Source organism: Misgurnus anguillicaudatus, chromosome 13 (genome assembly GCF_027580225.2).
Source record: "Misgurnus anguillicaudatus chromosome 13, ASM2758022v2, whole genome shotgun sequence".
In the NCBI taxonomy this organism is placed as follows: Eukaryota; Metazoa; Chordata; class Actinopteri; order Cypriniformes; family Cobitidae; genus Misgurnus; species Misgurnus anguillicaudatus.
Window position 1 is genome coordinate 7,165,543 of NC_073349.2, and position 23,026 is coordinate 7,188,568.

The window sequence follows — 23,026 nt, forward strand, 5'->3', positions numbered from 1 at the left end:
TCATAAAAGTAATCCCAATCTTCTGGAATAAAGTGAACCAGTGAAATCCAGACTAAAATCTCATATTCAAATGAAGAAAATTGAAGCATCAACGTTTGACATGATTTTATTCAATATTAAATATATCAAGGTTATATTTTCTCTATTATGTAGGATGATTATATGTAGAAATCCCAATATAAATAACTTTAGCTGTTTTTCACGTTCACATATTTAGCAATACTGAAAGAAGACAAATGAATATTACATTTCTCCAAGAACCACTGAGATTTGAAATCATTGAATTGCAGCCAGGTCAATTGGATGACCTTTTGATGGCTTTTATGATGAATCTATGTGCTTTTTGGAGCTTCCACTAGTTGAAGCATACTGTGCAGATAAAAAGTGCAAGATATTTTTTATAAAAAATAAAGAAAAAAAGTCATACAGTATACATCTGTGATGGCATGTGGGTGAGTGAACTACTAATTTAATTAAAACTAGTTGAGTCAGGTTTATATCTCAGTAACTCCAAATGTTATGCTTCATTCATAATGTCATCTTTTAACTGGGTTATTTATAACTACATCTCTGTATTTGGTCTGCTTATATCTTTGCCTTTCTGGTCTTCTTGCGGGAACAGGAATATATACAGTAGTATAGCAGGGTACCAAACAGGAGGTAAATCATATCCAGTCTTGTTTAGACAGCACACCTTATGGATTTAAACAAATCAAGCTTAACTGTTGCAGTAAATTGACTTTGAAGAATTACGCAACTTATTTGCGACCCAATACAACTGTAAAGCAGGTGTATATTTATGGCTCTTATCTTCTTCTGGAAGGTATGTCACAAAGCGAATTAAATCTTTGCAACTTGCCGAGACCTATTAATATATTTTGGTCTGTTTACACTCTATACACACACCCCCAAAGACATTCACAAGAGCACTTTATTTTAAAACTGCACAACATAACAAGACCGTTTTACAAATATAGTAAGGTCAAGCTGTAAGAAAAAAGTCTTGGTGAGGTTTTGCTGCCAGGCTGCTGAGTCATCTCATGATTGTGGCTTTTTAAACAGAGCTTTCTCAGTAGCCGAGGCTCCGGGGTTTTCCAATACACACAATCTCCCTATTATTGCAACACCACAGGCACAGCCCAGGGCATTAAATCCGCCTGGAGGTGGGACCACACCGGCAAGTGTACAATGTGCGGTCCATTACAAACTGACTTGATGTTAACAAACTGCCACTGTTTGTGTGTGTGTGGCTATCCAGATCAAAATCTGTTACTTTATTTACATCTACACTCTTTAAAATAAAGGTGCTTAGAAGAACCATATTTGGCCGAATGGGTCCATAAAGAACCGTTAACATCTGAAGAACCTTTGCGTTTCCAAAAAGGTTCTTGTGCTGAAAAAGGTTCTTCAGATTGTTAAAGGATAAATCTGCCTTTCCACTGTACATGACATTCGGACACGACTGTCGGAGTTCGCCCTCTAGTGGAAGTCGTAATGAAGTTTCAGTTTAAATGTAACATGGGAGAGAAGCTCATTCCAGCGCAAGAGGCTTCAATCTAATATTTATTATAGATAAATAAATGCAAATTAATGAAACAATAAACAGCTATGCATTTATGACCAATTTTTTGTAAAGAACATATTGAAACAAGATTAAAGGTGCAGTGTGTAATTTTTAGAAGGATCTCTTGACAGAAATGCAAAATAATATACAAAACTATATTATCAGGGGTGTATAAAGACCTTTCATAATGAACCGTTATGTGTTTACTACCTTAGAATGAGACGTTTTTATCTACATATACCGAGGGTCCCCTTACATGGAAGTCGCCATTTTGGCCCGCCATGAAATCCTTAATGGACAAACTTTTTTTTACTAGGTTGTCTCCGATGACATGTTTGTCAAGTGGCGGCTACTGTAGCTTCTCTATGTGATAAAAAACGAGGGGTAAGCAGTGGACTGAGCCATTGGTTGCAATTCACCAGCACCTCACCACTAGATGTCGCTAAAATTTACACACTGCACCTTTAAAATAATAACGTATACATATTAAATTAATATATATATTTTTTAAATGGTTCAAATGTTACTGATAAAGTTAAACAAAAATGATTAATAATTTTCACCTCGCACCTCATTTGATTGATCGGAGGGTCTTGTATCACACTGAAGGGGCTTATTTCGCGATAACTACAGGCTGCCTGTACATTATCCCGCTTATTACACGGCTACTTGCCACATAAGGAAAAAACTGGACATGAATATGAATTTGAAACATTTTATTGGCATATTTATTTTAACATTTTTATTCTTCCGCGAAACGATATAGTTCTACGTGACTAACATTCAAAGGAATGTACGCTAGACGACAATTTATAACATCTACACATGAATAAATATATATTTAAGTATTTTATTTATTTACAAGTATTAAATTGCACATTTCCATTAATATATAGCTGGCTATTGAATAAGTCTGACCGTTTGCACTTTGCACAGATGCATAAAATGATCGTAATTATTAAGATCATCTGCTTCATACTTGTCTGTCTCCATTTTTTTCTCTTTTAAATTAGCCAGTCTTTGAGAAGTTTTATTGCCCATTCTGTATTTTTTTGTTTGTTGACTTCGTAGCTGTCATGCTCTATTTTGTCAAGTTCAGTCTCAGTAAGCTCTCTGTGTCTTGTCGTTGTTTGTTCTTCGTAGTTCAATTTTCGTTTTTTCGTCTTAATTGGGGAGCCATTTGAATCGTCCAAATCTATCCACTGTTCAAACGTTTTGATTTTACCGTACATGTTAATGTCGAAATTTTCCATTGTTAATTGTGGTTGTCCAGTGTTTGTCACAAGATGGTGCCAAACGGTAATCTTTGTTGGCGCGGAGGGATTTTAAACATACAAGTAGTACCGGCTATGCGTTATTACTTTGGAGCGGTTATTATTTGAAAAGAACGAACCTGCAAATGTCTCAACTGACCAATCAGAATCAAGCATTCCAGAGAGCCGTGTAATAAAGAGAATTAATGACTTCCCGTTTATCAGCCGTCGTTTGACGTGTACAGTGGAAAGGCGGCTTAAGAAAGAAATGGTTCTTGGAAGAACCAAAAACAAAATGGTTCTTCTATGGCATAGCCTTTTAAGCACCTTTTATTTTTAAGAATTTTGGCACTTTGGTAGTGTGAAAACAAACTGGTTGCAATATGTTTCAGATTACATGCTTAAAAAATAAAGATCTTTATTCGGCTGTATGGTTCTATAAAAAACCTTTAACATCCAATGAAGCTATTTATTGCACAAAAGGATCTACAAACTAAAAAACAATAAAAAGGAAACATTAAAGGTTCATTTGAGAACCCAAAATGTTTCTCCATGGCATCGCTGTGCAGAACCCTTTAAAACCGTTTTTTAGGAGTGTACCGTCCATTTCACACCTGTATGCGAGGAGCATGATAAGATGTAAGACTTACCGCACAATAACAAAACCTACTGAGTCGGTAAAATAGCCCTGTTTGACAACTTTTCTCAAACAGAACAGGCGGGACGGTATTAGTCAGTGAAGCCATTGTCCGGGCATGTGCCGCACAAGCACTTGAGTTTAAGAGTCGGCTACGAGAGGATATAACTGCTGCACTTAACACGTGAATTTAAAGCAGACGCTATTGTCCTGGGCTTCTTACTAGTCGAGCTTCAAATATCCCGCTGTTGCCCTGGGCGTTCGCAATTTCATTAGGAGAAAATCACACTAATGGGCCTTATTTGGCCAAGCATCCGTTTGAACAAAGTGTACCTTATGACATCATGTGTTTTGTGTACTACTCAAAAACACTCATTTCCTATAAAGAAAACAGGAGGTCATTTTATAACTTTGGCAGCTGCTTGGGTTACAAAAGCTATAGTGAATATAAAGAAACTGTGTTTAAAGTAAAAACAGCATCGCACAGTTTTCCATCCATCCATGGGATACATTCCAGAAAACGGCGGTCTGGTCTTCCTGCTGTGTTAAAAACCTCGAAGAACTGAATGATTCCAGATTGTCCTTATGAAATGTTAAACAGTTCAGCGCAGCGGCCGTGAGTCATACTTCATCTATGGTTAATGTCTCTTAAAGCAGCATCATGCTTTATAATACTGTGTAAGTCCAAAACAGTGTCCTCCATTTGGTACATTTAGTATTTTCAAGTCTCTTGAAAATAGGAAAAGTCTTCACCAATATCCACGCATGACACACTCAGGCATTGTGAAATTATCATGTTGAATTATGGCGATGAGCAATCCAATGGGTTTCTCAATACTGCCATTGGCCTCAGCAACAAAAGTGCGTGTAAAGCCACTCCACTGTGTACAAAAGCTTATCCACGGTGATTAACATCAACGGCTACAATTCGATCCACTTTGTCTGTATACACGCGAAAAGGTGTGTGTATCACTTTAAAAATGGTGAAAGTACAAAAGAAAGGAAACAAGTTTTCTCCGTGGACTACCGTGCTTAGTTTAGTATAAACCTTTCATCAGGTGATTTCTTAACATAGGGTTTCCATTTGGTGCCTTCGTTTTTTTTGTCCTTCTTTCGTCCAGTCTGGGTCTGAGCTGAGGAGGAAAAACAATGGTTAAATTGCATTAGTGTGATGTTTAAAGATTTATGAACTTTACTGAAGTGATGGCTGTGGAAAATCAGAGCACGTGGGTTCAGTCATTTGAGTTAATCTTCAGCAAAACTTTCATTCATATCTCCTTACTAAAGAGCAAATGAAAACTTTAGCTTAAGTCTCAGATATTTCTCCTAAGAAAAAGGCCAAGACATCTCACATATGAGATTCAGAAGAGATCTCGGCAATGACACAAACTGAGCTCTGACAAGGCTGCAATTAGAAGTCAATATTATTGATTATATCATGGGGCTGTTGGATGCATTATTCTGATTGGCTGAGAGATGTTTCACTAGTATGCATTATTTTTCGATAAACACACACCTAATTTGTCAAATGTCTTAAAATAACCACCAGATCAATGTTTGTGGTAACCGTGGTATAAAAGGAATAATTGACTCCGGTCCTTTGAATAATTTGTAATTATTTTTTTAATAATTTAAAGTCCCGTGTCAATTTTTCTTTACATTCTCGAAACGGTTGTGTTAAAACAACACATTTTGTGTCTAGTTAAGAAGACACATCTCTGTGTTATTACTGGAACAACAGATTTCGTGTTGTTTTAACACATCTTGTGTTGTGCCTTTTATTTATTTGAACACAAAATAACACATAATTTACACAAAACAATGTGTAAAAAATGAACACATCCTATCTTAGATTGTACTTAAACATTACTTGTTAAATTTATCCCAAACTACAAAATTATACAAAAAATAAAGGCTGGATTTACTTAAAAATGTAGTGCATCATTTTTGCATCCATTTTTAAAAGAAAGTATTACATGGAATTTTAATCAATTTATGCTTTAAATTTTCAAATAAAACTTATTTAACCTCCTAAAAGACTCTCAGAAAAAAAGGTACAAAGTTGTTCCTTTTTCTGTCGCTGGGGTGGTACCCTAAAAGGTACCTTTTTGTACCTTTATAGGTATACAACACATTGAAATGTTGTACCTTATGGGGTACAATATTGTACCCTAAGGACCAATTGTGTACCTTAAGGAACAATTTTGTACCAGTTAAATTTTAGGGGTACAAAACAGTTAACTGTACCTTTGTAGGTACACAATCGATCCTTAAGGAACAGTAAAGTACCTCAAAAGGTACAACATTGTATTATGTTTATATACCTGTAAAGGTACAAAACGGTACCTTGGGGTACCACCCCAGCGACAAAAACGGTACAGTTTTATATACCTTTTTTTCTGACAGTGAACCTGGATGTCCACATACGTAGACATCAGATTTTTTGTTGTTTGCACCATAATACTTAATTCTGTGTAACCGGAATCTGTTGTAAACAAACTTACACTGCTTCAATGTTCAAAGAAAAATATTTGGTTATTATATTTATTGGTTCTGTCTAACTGGAAGAAATCTGGAAAAAAGACAAACCAAAGCTCAGGTCTTAAGAGGTTAAAAAGTGGATGCAAAAATAATGCACTATATTTTTAATAGTGCTGGGAAAAGATTAATCGCGATAATTCGCATACAAAATAAATGTGTTTTTTTTTCCATAATATATGTGTGTGTATTGTGTGTAATTATTGTGTATTTTTAACTACACACACACATACATATATTAATTTTAGATTTTTTATTTATATATAAATTTGTATTTATTTATATATAATATAGAATATATAAAAATATAAATAAATATATATACTGATGTAAATGTTTCTTAAATACATACATGAATGTGTGTGTAATTATATATACATAATAATTACACACAGCACACACTCATATATTATGCAAAAAAAATCACTTTTATTTTGTATGCGATTAATCGCGATTAATCTTTTCCCAGCACTAATTTTTAAGTAAATCCAGTGCATTATTTTTTACAGTGTAGATTATTTTAACTATGCAATCCACATTCATTTCATACCTCCATGCTTAATGCATTTTTACTGTTTCCTTTATTTCTATCAATTTCTATTTCCAAAATCTATTCTAAAACAAAGTTTATAATTGAATCCCAGCTAGTTTAAAGTCCTTGTAACAGAAAGTCGCGATCTTCCATATTGTGACTTTTTATGGCTTGTATTTTCCACTGTTAATTGAGTAGATATAGAAAATTAGGCGTTTCATTCAGAAATACACTGCAAAAAATGACTTTCTAGTATTTTTGTCTTCAGTGGAAATATCCAAAAACTATTAAATCAAGATGTATTTTCCTGATGAGCAAATGACCTAAGAAAATAAGTCTAGTTTTTAGACAAAACACATCAAATTTAAGTTAATTTGTGAGTAGCCTCTTATGGAACGGCTGAAATTCCACAAGGGGGCGTATTTGTTCCTAAATAAACGTGACATCCGAATATTTTCATTATAAATCGTGAATGAAAAGTGAGATTCGAATGAATGTCTGTTAGTAAACTAATTGTATACAGTATTTATATCGTAATTTGGTCAGAAACGTCAAGATTGTGAGATGAACAAATCGTTTTGGATTAAAAGGCTTGGATATTCCATTTCCTTGGACTTTTGGGGATTTATGAACAATTTGTTTTGGACAATTTCACCGAAGCGGATAAAGGGAAAACTTTGAAGGTAAGTAAATATCCTAAATCGGCACCGCCCGGTCCAGGTAACTAACAACTAGATTATAGTTTTATGACTGCTAAAAATCATATTATGCTTTGTGTGTGCGCTTAATGGACAAAGTTACAATGACATAATGCTGCCTCACGTGCAAGGGAGGGGGTGTACCGTGTACGGCACAGTGTTCCTTATCAGGTTAAAAACAAGCAAAAAAATCTGCCAATGGAATAAGACTTTTTTTGCTGAATTTTTCTTGTATGAAGTAAATTCAAGAAAAAAATGTGTATTCCATTGGCAGATCTTGTTTTTAAGCACAAATTAAAAACTAGAATTATTTTCTTAGGTCATTTGCTCATCATGAAAATTCATCTTGATTTAAGAATTTTTTGATATTTCTACTGAAACAAGACAAAAATATTACGTTTTTTTGCAGTGTAAAAACTCGCAGCAGACTGACAGTTGGAGGGGCGGGGTTAACAGATGCTCCACCCAAACCATCTGGCTGACATCATCAGAGAAGGAGCATAACAAGAGGGCGGATGTACGTTTATGCAGGCACATTATTATTATTATTTTTTAAATAATGTTTAAATAATTGTTTATAATAAACACTGAATATTCCATAAAAACAGGAATTGTTCTTTTTAATTTCATATGGACTTTAAGTCTCAAAAGCAACAAAAAATTTGTTAGTGTTAGACACTGTATAAAATCCAATTTTGCATATTTCTTATGTTTAAGAGCAATATAGTTGCACTGTTTATAACCAAAGCTATGGGATTTCCTTAATGCACTTTTAATATTAAAAGAATTGAAGCTGCTTTTAAAAACAAACTGTATAATAATTTTAAAATAAAGGTGACTTGACAGTCAACGAATATTTTGTGGTGATTTTCCTACAGATGATATTATAAGGCACATATGCGTCAAAGCTGACAGTCTTTAAAAAAAGGTAAAATCCAGTAAATGAAAAGCAGCTGTTAAGAGTTAAGAGAACGCCTGAATGCTTTTTCATTCTAGCACCAACCACAACAAAGCGGTATATAGCAGATATAAAATCCGTTCACCGTACCTTCAAAGCTCGACATCTCCCTCCCCGCAGCTGCCCAGATGTGACATATGTCTGTTCCTGCCGGTCTGGACGGCGACGCGGTTTTTGAAGCGCACCAGCGCGAGCGCAATCTCCGCGTTCCACGCCGTTCCCTCCTGCTGGCATCTGAAGTCAATCTCTTTCCCGTCGCTCATCACGATGGTGAAGTATACCAGACCCCGCGTATACTCCACGCAATCCAGTGTGGTCATCTGTTCGAAGCGCATCTCTTTACCGTTCTCGCCTTTACAGTCATAAAGACAGATCCCGTCCTCGGTCAAAACGCAGCGCTTCTTCTTCCACAGCTGTAGAAGTCCGTTGCTCCTCTTTTCTAAATAACCATCCTTCATGATTTTACACTGGCTCATCGTGAGTGAAGTGTAAAAATGTACAAAAACAACGTATGAAATGACGAAATGCGAAGCGTCCAATGCTGTTTTCGCGTCGCGTTTACAAAGATTTTACGCAAACGCGCATAACCGATGTGCGCCTACAGAATATAAGGCTGCATTTGTGCCGTTTAGTTACACTAAATGTTTCCGTTGAAAGTAATTGTATCAAGAAACCGGTTCAGTTTTATAACACATCGTCACTACAGTGCCGGCGGACACCTCTGTGGTTAAAGATCAATTTCCGACTTTTATTTATTGCTACAGTCAACTTGGAAGTCCCATAATCCGGGCATGTTGGTACTTGCTCCTCTGAAAGCGACTCTTCTCGTGTTTCTGAAGGAAGGACTCACCCCCACCCCTCGTGACGTCACACGAGGATTAGCCCTACTTTCACCGCACACTCGCACAGTGGAATGCTGCCGACTGATAAACATTAGCATGTGCATTTATTCATTCATTCTCTGACATTCAAACGTCCGAGTGCGTTTTGAGTGAAATGATGTTTGTTTCATGACACATAGTTGATTAAGTTTAATGGAAGGGTTTGCTGCTGTATGATTCATACTGGAATTCTGTCATTGGAGATACTGGAATGTTGGAATTCTGTCAGAATTCGATTGTCACCGATTGTAGACCTAAAATGTCCTTTCAGAATACACTTTATTTAAGCACACGTTACTATTTTCACGCACCAATTGTACTTAATATACAAAAATAGTCTTTAGTAGGCCTACTTTTTAAAATAAACTTAAGTACTCAACTGTGCTATTCCGAGACACTGTTATTTCAACCTACAAAAAATCAATTGAAGTAGCCTATTACTGCATGGTATTTAGTACACTTACTTCAAGTGCACTGAAGTACAACAACTGTTATTTTTTGATTTGTAGTGTATAACTTTTACACTTTTATTTAGCACAAAATTAACAATATACTACTTGCTGATTTTTAAGTAATATTTGTAGTGCATTTAATTATACTTTATGTTTACATTGGATTCCAACATAACACACCCAAAACTAACTATTTGGATCTTATGTGCAATCTCTATTTCCGGTATGATTTCCAGTAAGATTAAATGTCCTCATCAAAAGGAATGAAAGAAAAAGTTTTGAAAACTATTTTACTTCCCCTTGTGATGTCACTGCGCAAAACTGTCAGTTACAGTGTACTTTTTGCACTTTTTTATATCTACAATTAACTTGGAATTACAAGTTATTTCTTTTATTTTTTTTATCTTGACTAGTGATGAGTTGCTGTAAAATAACTTATGTATTTTATAAGTTACAGCAACTAATTACTAGTTAGGATAAAAAAAATCTAAGTTGAAATGACTTGTAAATCCAAGTTAAATATACTTAAAATTTAAGTACAAAAAATTTAATTTAATACTTTTAGTATCTTTTTATTACAGTAGACTTAAGCAAAACGTTCTTGTCATGAAGTTCAAACAAACTAAATGGAGTAGAGAATAGAGCTCTTCAGAACCATTTGGGGGTGAATCTTCAAATAAATTTGGCCACAGATGTGATTTCATAATTTCAAATGTGATTTTTTGTGCATTGTCAAAATTCTACTTAAACCTATAGACCATTTTAAAAGATGTAAACAACACTGGTCCAGAAACACTTCCTGTTACAGTTTGTGACAGTATTTTTTTTATTTCACAATGTCATTATCTTTATCTATCTTTCTGTTAGTTTATTTTATACCAACGTTTAACTTCTGGACCAGTGTTGTTTAGATCTTTTGAAATGGTCTATATATGAATTGTTGTTTTTTGACTGTACCTTATATGGCTAATATGCTTTCCAAGATGACATCACAAGTTTAATAAAGGCAGATTTAGACAACCAACAATAAATAAATTAGCTTCTGAATGCATGTCTCGATGTTGCATCTCCACCTCTTAATAATCACAGAAAACGAAACCTATCAGATATGGTTGATGCAACAGAAAAGGAATGATGAACATCTCTGAAAGCCACTGCTGGTGGGAAATAGGCGATCCTTTCATAACTGAAATATTGTAGTACCACATTTTGCATTCTGTCCACCAGAGGACAATCTTTCCACTTTCTTAACATTAAGAACCCTTCTCATAAGCTCATGGCATGTTATGGCCCACATAAAAATAGCTTTGTCATCTGCTCTCAGAAACAATTGACATGTGTTTCTAATAAGCACTGTATGGATAGTTTAAAGCTGAATATTGTGTAAAGAAAACAGTTTTTTAATGTACATTTACTACACAAATTTAGCACACATTGGAGTGGTTTCCCGGACAGGGATTAGGTTGAGCCAGGACTAGACCTTAGTTTAATTAGGAAATATAACTAGTTTTAACAAACATGCCTTACTAAAAAACATTACCTGTTTGCATTTTGAGGCAAAACAAAGAGCACTGATGTATTTTAAGATATGTCAATGCAAGCTGTTTTCAGTTTGGACAGTTCTTACATTTATTTTAGTCTAGGAGTAATCTAATCCATGTCTGGGAAACCACTAGACTAGACTAGAATATAGACTAGACTAGACTGAAACTGAGACTAGGCTGCAACTAGACTGCGACAAGACTAGACTGTGACTAGACTCTGACTAGACTAGACTATGATTAGACTAGACTGAGACTAAAACTAGGCTGGGACTAGACTGGAACAAAACTAGACTAGACTGCTAGACTAGACTGCAACTAGACTACACTAGATTGTGACAAAACTAGACTATGACTAGACTATGACTAGACTAGACTAGACTGTGACAAAACTAGACTGTGACTAGACTGCGACTAGACTAGACTAGACTAGACTGCAACTTTTTTAATGTACATTAACTGCACAAATTTAACACAAATTATAACATAACATCTTATGAATCGTACCTATATTGACTACCCTGCTGAAAAAAACAGCATCAAACCAGCATGGACCAGCATGGGAATTATGCTGGTTTGATGCTGGTTTAGCTGGTGGTCACCGGCATACCAGCACCAAAACACAACATATGCTTGTATGACCAGCATGGGATGCTGGTTCTAATGCTGGTTTGGTGCTGGTTTAGCTGGTGCTAATGCTGGTTTAGTGCTGGTTTAGCTGGTGTTCACTAGCAAACCAGCACCAAAACACAACATATGCTGGTCTTGCTGGTATGCTGTTTTTTTTCAGCAGTGTAGAATAAAGAATAGACTGAATTTAGACTAGAATATAGACTAGACTAGACTAGGCTGCAACTAGACTGCAACAATACTAAATTGTGAAAAGACTGCCATTAGACTAGACTGAGACTAAGACTAGGCTGCGACTAGATTAGACTGAGACTAGGCTGCAACTAGACTGCAACAAAACTAGACTGCGACTAGACTAGATTAGACTGCGACTAGACTAGATTAGACTGTGACTAGACTAGACTAGACTAGACTGTGACAAAACTAGACTGCGACCAGACTACACTAGACTACACTAAACTGCGACTAGGCTAAACTAAACTAGACTAGACTAGACTGTGACTTTTTTAACGTACATTTACTACACAAATTTAACACACATTGGGGCGGTTTCCCAGACAGGGATTAGACTAGTCCTAGACTAAAATAAATGTAAGAGCTGTCCAAACTGAAAACAACTTGCACTGACATATCTTAAAATGCATCAGTGCTCTTCGTTTTGCCTCAATATGCCCATAAGTAATGTTTTTAGTAAGGCATGTTTGTTAAAACTAGTTATATTTCCTTATTAAACTGAGGCCTAGGCCTGTCTTAAACTAATCCCTGTCCGGGAAACCACCCCATTATAACATAACATGTTATGAATGGTACCTACATAGACTAGAATATAGACTAGACTTAATTTAGACTAGAATATGGACTAGACTGAATCTAGACTAGAATATAGACAATAATATAGACTAGACTTAATTTAGACTAGAATATGGACTAGACTGAATCTAGACTAGAATATAGACAAGACTATACTAGACTAGGCTGCGACTAGACTGCGACAATACTAAATTGTGAAAAGACTGTGATTAGACTAGACTGAGACTAAGACTAGGCTGCGACTAGATTAGACTGAGACTAGGCTGTGACTAGACTGCGACAAAACTAGACTGCGACTAGACTAGATAAGATTGCGACTTGACTAGATTAGACTAGACTAGACTAGACTAAACTGCGACTAGACTGCCTCAGGAAGCAAAACCTAGACTGCTACTAGACTAGACTAGACTATCAGAAAAAAAGTGTCAAAAATGGTCCCTATCTGTCAGTGGGGCAGTAACCTTTTTAAAAGGTCGTAATATTAATATTAATAATAATTTTGGTACAGATATGTATACATTTTGTACCAATGTGTATCTTTGATGTACTAATATGCACTCTTCTAGCAATATGTACATCTGAGGTACTATTATAAACTTTTAGGTGTACTTTTTGAAAGGGTACCACCACAGTGACAGTTATGGGAACCATTTTTGACCATTATTTTCTGACAGCAAGGGATCCTTACTGTCAAACATGGTAAGGTCAGCCTAGTTGTTCTAATAAATAATATGACTTGCACACTGCCTAAAGTATGATCACACTGCTGAAACAAATTTCTTTGTGCTGTCTGCCATTCAAGAATTATCAGTACAAAAATGTAAGGTGACACATGCAGATTTCAATATCTTGCGCTCATCTTTTCAGTTGCTCTTTTTATTATAATCTATCATTTCTGTATTTGCATGAATGTGTCATCGGGTAAATATGTTATAAGTGGATTTTCAACTATTTTGAGCAAGGATCAGATCCAGTTGCATTAAAAACAGCTCAGCATGGTACATAATAGATAGGCTGAAAGAAAGTCAACATAATAATGTTTTAGGCTCTGTTTTAGTTTTAGGCTGTTGTGGATGTGAGATCTGTCATTGACATTTGGGCAGTACTCATATCCTTATTTTGTATAACCATAGTTGATACCCAGCCAGCTTGCCATCAGCACGGTTCACCATGAAGCATATTTGTATGGCTTGATAATCTTTTAGTAGCAAGGGTGAGACTATAAATATGGACGGCAGTTTCTTAGAACAACTTAATGTTCTCCACCAATGATAGAGATGAATTTCTTTCAGGGACTTCCCGAAGGGATGTGACATGACCATAAGTGTCAGACTGTGTATCTTTCAGTCATACTTAAACGGAATATGAGTCACAGGACATTTTTGACATAGTAGGATTATTAGGTCATGAACCATTTAATTTTTGACATAATAGGATAGTCATGAACCTGATAAGGTCATGCGTTTAAACCCAGGGAACACAAATACTGATTAAAATGTATAGGTAAGTCGCTTTGGATAAAAGCATCTGACAAATGCATAAATATAAAAGATAAATATAATGTTTTCAACCTGAACATGATTGTCATGTTCAAATAAACAGTAAATATATACTAACTTTAATCTTAGAGCACACATATCAGAGGATGCCTTAGACTTTTCATTGTCCATCACTTTTTACGGACCGAGATGTAAAAAGTCCATCATAATCAATCACATTTTTATTTTCAATCATGAAGATACATGGTAAGCATATACGCTAGAATGTGCATTTATTTGTTTATAAGGAGAACAGATTAAAAGTGAACGCATTTGTGTCTCTTTACATGTTCAGCACCACACTAACGGAGCGTGCACACCAACGCATTAACCCCGGTGGCAGTGTATGTTTTCAATTGTTTCCAATGGAAGCGCATCGCTTTTAAGGAATGCCAGCAGCTGGCGGGTTTTTCTCCGTTCTAAGCAGTGGTGGCTCCAGAGATTTTCTGATGCAGGTGCTATGGGGATGCTCCTCATTAAGGAGGTCGCATCAGACCACCCTTTATACGCGCGTACACGCCCGCATTAACCAGACCATACTCGTTCCACGACTATGTAAAAGTATTCAACACAAGGGCTATAAAGACAACATACATAAGCCTGCCAATGTAAACCTCTGAAAATAATATTTCACAGTTCTGTCACAGTCTAGCCCTGAATAACAGTTACAATGGAGCAGCAAACGCCGCAACAGACACTGTGCACGCTTCGGCTCAGATCACGAAATCACACAGCCAGTTACCAAAACTAGTGATGAATCAGCATTGTTTCTATTGTTGGAGCATCATAGGGTGACCACGTGCCATTCTTCCCGGACCCGTCCTGTCCAGGATTTCGGGTGCATCTTCTATAGAGGATTATTATTATTATTACAGAAAAGCAATAGTTACATTTTAAGGTAAGAATGAAACTAGGATTGTATATCTGTATGTGATTCTGTTCAGTTGACAGTCAAATAAAACGGTGGTTCTGTCACGTCACAGAAGATAACAGATAAGGGGAAGTTAAATATAACAAAGTTTATTGAAGTATACAACATCAGACAGGTAAATAACTTCGCAAGCAAATGTAAAGTCCTGGGTGACTTAGCTTAGAATAACAGTCTTTGTGTTTGTATGGCACTGGAAGACGGGTAGATCCTGAGCTGAGAAAGAGCACACAGGTGAGGAAACTAGGAGTCCATCATGCAGGTAAGTGCAAGACCAGACGAAGAAGAAGTGAGGAATGGTGGCGGCTTACAAAGGAGGTGGTAATGAGGACATGCACGTGTTGGTGATTAAAGAGGTCGGGTTTAAAAAGTGATGGCTGGTGTGTCTGACTCAGTGACAGGTGCATCTTTAGCCAAGGAATGCTTGAAAATCTTGCATATTTGAAATAAAGTTAAAAGGAACATTTTTTTTACAGTGATTAAGTTCAAACGTGTGACATGTCGATCCATTATAAAGAACAAACAATACATCTATGAAGAGAAAGCAGAGCTCAAATTGCACTAAATCTGTGCCACTTGAAGTGATCATTTCAAGTGAGTAGATTAAGTGTTAATCCCATGCTTTGTTAACATAGTTGACGTTCTTCCAAGTGTTTGGTAATGTTCAAGATTTAAGCCGAGACGTTTATGATGTCTTTGAAATGTGGACATTTCCTGACATTGACATGCAGTCATTCAAAACGGCATGTGAGCAGGTACAGGAATTAATGTGACTAGTGTGTTGCCGATCTATTGAGTGTGTGACAGTGCGCCGGCCCCTTGGCCGTATCCAAAACCCTTCGGTCCAAAGCTTTTGGCATAGCAAGCTGTGAAGAGCAATGGTAAATGTTTAGAGGTCGACACTTAGAAGAAAATGGATAATGCAAAAGATAAGACTTAAATTTTATGGATACCTTTACAAAAAATTTCTCCATCCTTATCAGCTAAAGTTGTGGACTCAAGCCCTTTACCGCACTTAGCACACCGGAAACAACCCCTATGCCATGCCTAAAAATAAAAATACAACAGTTCATCATTAAAAAAACAGTTAATCATTGATGCAATTCATGTGCACTTGCAGCTTTGCCACTAAAGCTCATTGAAGTGCAGCAGTTTATGGTTGCATTCGGGTCAAGGCCTTATTTATAAACACATGCATGTCATTTCTGCTTTTCACATACATTTCCTGCCCCTATGACTTTCTCGGCAGCATAAACGGCCTTACTGCAACGTGGACACACATCGGAGCTTCCAAACTTTTGAGCAAACTTGGATGTGTTGGGGTTATTGGTCGGCTGGTGTGGTTGAGGTCTGCAGTCAAGAGACACAGAGAGTCAGACAGAACTGTAGCTTTATTAAATATGAAGCAAGTTTTAAGAACCAACATGCGAAAGAATGGGTTATTACTCCTGAGATTTAATGCCCAGCGACTCTCCTTTGTCCATGCTTAGAGTTCCTGCACCAGCGCCGTATCCATAACCCTTGGGCCCGTATTTTTTGCCGTAACAGGACTTGCAATAGACCTCGTTCTCATGGGTGGCCACAGTAGTGCTGTCGAGATTTTTCCTGCACACCACTGAAACGGTAAGAAAGAGTGAAATGTATTTTAAAATATTACATATATGAGTATACTTTAGCACAGTGAACAACAGCCAAGGGTACAGGAGATTCAAGAGGGTAACTTGCTGAAATGTTTTAACAGATTTTAATATATTTTTTCTATATATTGAGCCTACTTGAGGTGATTTATAAACTCAGACAGTAGGGGGAGCCATAGAACAAATGATGAGAAACGATCAAGGCCATTTCTCAATCCGAAGACTGCAGCCTCCGGAGGTCGCATATGCAGCAGGCTGCATACGTCATCAAGCTAGGTTTATTTAAGGTAACTAAGCACTACATTCGCAAATCATAAGCATTTTACAACAAATAACGAATACGTTATAATATTAGTCAACTTTGTAAGTGTTAATATTCTGAAATAAGACTGTCTTCACGACGTATGCAGACTAAAATTGCGACCTCCGCAGGCTGCTGCCTTGCTTTCGGATTGAGAAACGGCCGCCGGCCGAACAGTTCAGCCATCCATTGGCCAGAATGGCCACGGACCTGAATTTTCTCACTAGACCACTACCTTTTGGTGCTTTTTGCTTTCAAATGAAAAGTTTAAAATTATAGTTAAATAGTTGTTTTGCCTCAAATTCAAATTATGTGAATACACAGATTACGTGTGGGAAACGTACAGGTTGTGGCTAGAAGGTATAAAGCTACGGCAAAAATCTCGTGAAATCATGCCAGATCTAATCCTACAAACCTAACCATAAACCAACGGGATTTTGGTAACTGTATCCTATCTAGCCAGAACTGCTGTTTTCATCCTAATCCTACACCCAAACCTAACCCTAAACCCAACACAGATTTGGCCTTAGCTGTATCCCCTCTAACCAGAACCGTATTTACATAAACAATCTTTATGCAGGAAAATTATTATTCTTTTACTAAAATGTTTTTAAATAACTGAAAGCGATATTCAGAAATTATAAATATATAATAAATGTATAATGTATTAAATAAATGTAAAATATTAAATTTTCGTCTAAAAACGCGGGTTTATAATGTGTGTTATTAGGCTACTTAGGGTCAAGCAGCCAATATAGCTAGTTGACATAAAAGACATAAGAAATTGTTTAGGACAAGGCATTCGACTTCATGCCGCGCCCCAAGAACCGACATGCGGATGACGCCAAAGCACCGCGAGAGCGGTTCGAAACCACACTTCTCTGTATGATTTCTCAAATCGCTCTCGCGGCACCTTGACGTCAGCTGCCTGTCGGTTCTTGCGGCGCTGCATTAAGTCGAATGCCTACCATGCTTCAACGACCTGAACAGTAATCCAACGTGCTAATTCAGGCAAAAACTTTGAGAACTCGAGGCGTTCACAGGTGTTAACAGTTAGTACAGCAGTCATCGTCAAAACAACGCAGGATCTTGCTCCATTAGGTAAGGTTATAGTTATTTATTACAATGCCTCCGATGCCAAACCACACATTAAATAGTTTACTTGCATTTTTGTTAAAATTAACAGTGGTTTGTGAACGTATCAGCTTTTATAACAAAATATTTCCCAGAAGTTTTTAATGCTGTGCTGTTGTTAATAAAGTGACACTTTTATTGGTGCCAGGAAACTATTTAAATGTATTTAAGAGGAAACTCATGAGGAGTTGGTTCACCCTCCACTATGATAACAGATTTAAACAGTTAACGTTACGTATGTCAGTCATGTGAGAACCAATTGTGTCAGCCTTTGGTAATTTTGTTTAACAAACTGACTGAAAAAGCATTGTTTGGAGACTACTGAAGTATTGTTTGGATGCACATCTTATGTAGTGTTATTTAAAAAACAGGAAAATGAAGAGGATTTACTGCACAGGAAACAGGATCTGTGGAAGCTCCGCCCTTCACATTGAACTTCCTCTGCAAAGTAAACGGTTTTCTGACAGCAGCCACATTTGTTTCCTCCTCCAAGAGGCATCCTGCAAAACACCATCACACACTTGAGTAGGTTCATCTTTGAATATGCTATGTCATGTGCATTTTTTGCACAAACCATTCTTATGAAATGCACACAAATTGCACGCAATGTGAAAAGCCGTGCAATACATACCCCAAAATTTTCATGCATATGATTCCGTCCTTTTGACTTAATACTTTTGTGTCGTTTTATGTATTGGTTTCTTTTTTCTGTTTCTTACCATTGTCGCTTGGGTTTGGGGTTTGAACAACTTTTTGTTGCATAAAATGACATATTAAACCTAACCCCAACTCCAAGCAACCATGGTTTAAAAATAGACAAAAACATGAAGAAACATATATATTAAAAGACATCCTAAAGCAGATCCCAAATCTAACTCCAAACCCAAGGAAATGGGTATAAACGGAGGTCGGAGCCAGCTGCAAATGGGTGGGTTAGTAGCAAGTGGGTGGAGCTTTAGCCGCAAGTGGGCTGTACAAACTTCCAGAGGATTCACCGCCGTCCCATTTGAAGCGTAAACTCCTCCTACTTGCACATTTCTGAAATCCCTCCTACTTGCAGCATAAGCTCCTTCCGCTTGCGGCGTAAGCTCCTCCCACCTGCAGTCTCCGGGCTGCAGCGATACATACTTGACCCAAGCGACAATAGTTTAAAAAAACTGTAAAAAAAAAGAAGAGAAACCAATACATAAAATGACCCGATCTCCGGGTCTGGCACTAGCCCTTTTAACATAGCTTAGCATAACCCATTGAATCTGATTAGACCATTAGCATCGTGCTAAAAAATAACCGAAGAGTTTGGATATTTTTCCTATTTAAAACTTGACTCTTCTGTAGTTACATCGTGTACTAAGACCGACAGACAATTAAAAATTGCGATTTTCTAGGCCGATATGGCTAGGAACTATACTTTCATTCTAGCGTAATAATCAAGGACTTTGCTGCCGTAAAATGGCTGCAGGAGGCGCAATGATATTACGCACTGCCCGAAAATAGTCCCCTGCCATTGAAAGTTACAAAGGGGACTATTTTCAGGGCGCTGCGTAATATCATTGCATCTTCTGCAGCCATGTTACGGCAGCAAAGTCCTTGATTATTACGCTAGAATGAAAGTATAGTTCCTAGCCATATCTGCCTAGAAAATCGAAACTTAAATTTTCTGTCGGTCTAAGTACACGATGTAACTACAGAAGAGTCAAGTTTTAAATAGGAAAAATATTGAAACTTTTTGGTTATTTTTTAGCACAATTCTAATGGTCTAATCAGATTCAATGGATTATGCTAAGCTATGCTAAAAGTGGTAGCGCCAGACCCGGAGATCAGCTGAATGCACTCCAAAACAGCAAAAATCAAATGTTCAACTCCAGGGCAGCCGGAAAATAAGCATATTTTCAAAAAAAGTGGAGTGTCCCTTTAAGTTAACGGGATGGACTGGCATATCATATGAATGCAAAATTGAATTGCCGTATTGCACGACTTTTCACATTGCGTGCAATGTATATGCATTTCATGAGAATGGGTTGTTTTGCACATTGTATGTTTATATACAGTACCCTGTAAAAAATGCTTGGTTATATTTAACTCATAGTTGGGTTAACAAGGACAAACCCAACCGTTTGGTTAAATTAATTAAAACATTCTATATTTGACGTTACCATGGGTTAAAACAACACAGCATTTCAGCCTAGGTTAATTTATAACCCTTTACTATGGGTTAAAATTTACCCATGTGTGTAAAGCTATTGTAAGACTCTATGTTCATTCAAAAGTCTCACCTCATTTTAAATGCTATACTGATATTTACAATTGACATACTAAAGGATATAAGGAAATGTCATTTATGGTGAAACATCTAATTCATTGTACCTTTTATGTTTAGCATAAAGAAATGGAAAGAAATAATTATTAAGGTGATAAACCGTGTGTGATGTTCATACTGCCAAAAATCTTTCTCATTATTAAAGTATGCTTAAGCAAAAATTGATTAGAAACAGATATAAAAGCACATTTGGTCTTTCAAAAGCACATACTTGCTCTGTTTCCAGAGTACAGCTTGAACTCTGCTGCTTTGGCACACTTCTCTGGTCTCCTTTCTCAAAACCGATCTCTCATCATTCAGTATTTTACGATCCAGAGCTTGCAATGGGACATTGCTGCCAACAGTAGGCCTGCATATCTTACAAAATAGTTTATTCTCGTCTAATCTGCAGTAATTGCGGGGAAATGTCTCATTGATTTTGTCCATAAAAGGTCTTGCTGGACGTGTTTGAGACATTCCTGCATAGTTCGGCTGTCTAGTCTAAAGTGTAAACATGGTGGGTCATCGAGGATGTGAGGAAACACCATTGTATTGAGTAACTTTTTCACAGCCACTTTCTTTAGAAATGGCATTTTTTGTACACGAGACTTTTAAAAGACCTTTGGTCATTTAAACTTGGTTGCAAAAGTGTGTTTTTGTGATGTTTTTGCAAAAGGTAATTTCTATGTGGCTAAACCCAAAGTCACAATGTGGGGGTGTTGCTCACCTCCTCAATGAGTTTATCACAGCGTGTACTGAGTAACTCCCTTTGTACACGTATGAGGACATTTGAAAAAACAAAAACAAAAGCCACTATATTTAAAAATCAAAATGGAGTCTGTTTTTTGAAATAAAATAAGATCCTGTTATTCTTCTAGTCTCCTAAGCAAGACTGGACAGGTCACATTCCTGATTCCAGATAAGAAAAGTCAGTAGTATGTAACTTAAAGTAAGTAAAGAATCAAACGGTATATGCAACATTACTCTTCATCTACCTAAGTGCTCCTGTATAGCTCGATGGTAGAGCATTGCATTCGCAGTACAAAAAATCATGGGTTTGAACCCAATGAACACACATACTGATAGACAAATGTTTCCTGTGTAATGCACTGTAAGTCGCTTTTGAAAAGCATGTGCCAAATGCATAAATCTACATAAGTAAATGTTTGTCAGTTTTGCTTTAGTAAGTTTCATGCATGCCAAACATATTTCCAGCTGAACTTATAAAAATATTTGATTTCAGCAAAACATGGTTTTAAACTTGTATGCGGCTCATGCGTGTTCTGAACGTCTAAAAGTATCATGCTACAGAAAGAGGAAACGAAGTGGGTGTGACAAGAAAGCTAAGTTAAAATCTTACCTGTTGTGATCTTTGGTGTGAGTCTGGACAAAAGCTCAGCAGAAATATGGACGTGTAAAAGCTAATGGCTTTATTCTGTCCTAACACATCTAATGGTGGAGGGGTCTGTGTCAGATCTGAGCACAGGAGCTCTGGGGTGGGGCAATGAGGGAAGTGAGTCAAAACTATGTGGTGAGAAGTTAAAGGAACAGAGCTGCCTCATGACCCTGCTCTGTTTTCTCACCGCCCCTGTGCACACCACCCCTGCTGGCTCACAGACACCCCTTTAATATAAAAACAAAAGAAGTTAATGAAGAATTTGGTGCGTTATATGATGAAAGTCTATTACTGATACAGTGTAATAAGTCACCAAGTTTTTTGCTGGAGGTGACATCAAATATTCCAGTTTAACCTTTGCTTATACAGCAGTTAGCTAGAGTTACACTCTTAAAAGTAAAGGTGCTAAAAGTTTGTCATAGAAGAACCATTTTTGGTTCTTTAAAAAAACGATTATTCAAAGGTTTATGTAAAGGACATTTTTCACTACGAAAACCTTGTGAAACAGAAACGTTTTCAGATGTCAAAAATGGTTCTTCTTATTAGGGTGGGACGGTTCACATTTCTCATGGTTCAATTCGTATCATGGTTTTATGGTTACGGTTTTGGTATGGTTCGGTACTAGCAATTTTTAGAAAAACATTCTACTGCCAAATCAAAAGAACAACATTCTTTTATTTAGTGACAAACTTATTTTTTGTCAAAAAAAACCTATCTGAGCTTTCCCATCACAACTATTTGAATTATTATTTCACAAGCAAAAACAAAGTGCATTTCAAATTCAGTTTTTCACCAGATGAGCAGATTAAAGCACTGGTTTATATTTTAGGCATGTTTGTAGCACAGAGCTTTCCGTTTTATAATCCAAAATAATCTCCTGTCACTTTAAAGGTGCAATGTGTAATTTTGAGAAGGATCTTTTGACAGAAATGCAAAATAATATACAAAACTATATTGTCAGGGGTGTATAAAGACCTTTTTAAAAATTAACTGTAATGTTTTTATTACCTTAGAATGAGACGTTTAATCTACATACACAGAGGGTCCCCTTACGTGGAAGTCGCCATTTTGTGCTGCCATGATTCTACAGAAGCCCTTAATGGACAAACTTTTTTTACTAAGTTGTCTCCGTCAATTACATGTTTTTCCGGTGGTGGCTACCGTAGCTTCTCTATGTGTTTCAAAAGCAAGGGGTGAGCAGTGGACTGAACCATTGGTTGTAATTCACAACCTCACCACTGGATGCTGCTAAAATTTACACACTGCACCTTTAAGTTACTTCCAGTTGCCATTGTCTTTGTG

General features: G+C 36.7%; 3 protein-coding genes across 8 annotated transcripts in view; 1 reads left to right on the top strand and 2 right to left on the bottom strand.

The window, feature by feature from the left end:
- Nucleotides 1-913: 913 nt before the first annotated feature.
- On the bottom strand, nucleotides 914-9,022 carry phlda3 (pleckstrin homology-like domain, family A, member 3). The gene is made up of 2 exons (XM_055188811.2): nucleotides 8,271-9,022; nucleotides 914-4,587 (listed from the first exon to the last, which is right to left on the bottom strand). The coding sequence occupies exon 1, from the start codon at nucleotides 8,654-8,656 to the stop codon at nucleotides 8,273-8,275; it is 384 nt and encodes a 127-aa protein (XP_055044786.1). The 5' UTR covers nucleotides 8,657-9,022; the 3' UTR covers nucleotides 914-4,587; nucleotides 8,271-8,272.
- Nucleotides 9,023-15,036: 6,014 nt separating this feature from the next.
- csrp1a (cysteine and glycine-rich protein 1a) lies at nucleotides 15,037-21,849 on the bottom strand. Its single transcript, XM_055189485.2, has 6 exons — nucleotides 21,689-21,849; nucleotides 18,423-18,532; nucleotides 16,407-16,575; nucleotides 16,181-16,310; nucleotides 15,914-16,007; nucleotides 15,037-15,826 (listed from the first exon to the last, which is right to left on the bottom strand). The coding sequence occupies exons 2-6, from the start codon at nucleotides 18,529-18,531 to the stop codon at nucleotides 15,750-15,752; spliced, it is 579 nt and encodes a 192-aa protein (XP_055045460.1). The 5' UTR covers nucleotide 18,532; nucleotides 21,689-21,849; the 3' UTR covers nucleotides 15,037-15,749.
- The window catches only part of nav1a (neuron navigator 1a), a 208,809-nt gene continuing 204,199 nt past the window's right edge, over nucleotides 18,417-23,026 (top strand). For all 6 annotated transcript variants that reach the window (XM_055189484.2, XM_073874928.1, XM_073874927.1 and 3 more), the window contains exon 1: nucleotides 18,417-18,557. The gene's annotated coding sequence lies outside the window, so the exon portion shown is untranslated. The remainder of the gene's footprint in view (nucleotides 18,558-23,026) is intronic.

What these genes read in the sequence shown, in the direction of transcription:
- csrp1a (XM_055189485.2), bottom strand. Translation starts at nt 18,531, where the DNA reads ATGCCTCTTGGAGGAGGAAACAAATGTGGCTGCTGTCAGAAAACCGTT. An exon ending in CTGGGCATTAAATCTCAGGA is followed by an intron (nt 16,311 to 16,406) that starts GTAATAACCCAT and finishes TCTTGACTGCAG; the next exon opens with ACCTCAACCACACCAGCCGA. An exon ending in AAGTCATAGGGGCAGGAAAT is followed by an intron (nt 16,008 to 16,180) that starts GTATGTGAAAAG and finishes TTTTATTTTTAG; the next exon opens with GCATGGCATAGGGGTTGTTT.
- phlda3 (XM_055188811.2), bottom strand. Translation starts at nt 8,656, where the DNA reads ATGAGCCAGTGTAAAATCATGAAGGATGGTTATTTAGAAAAGAGGAGC.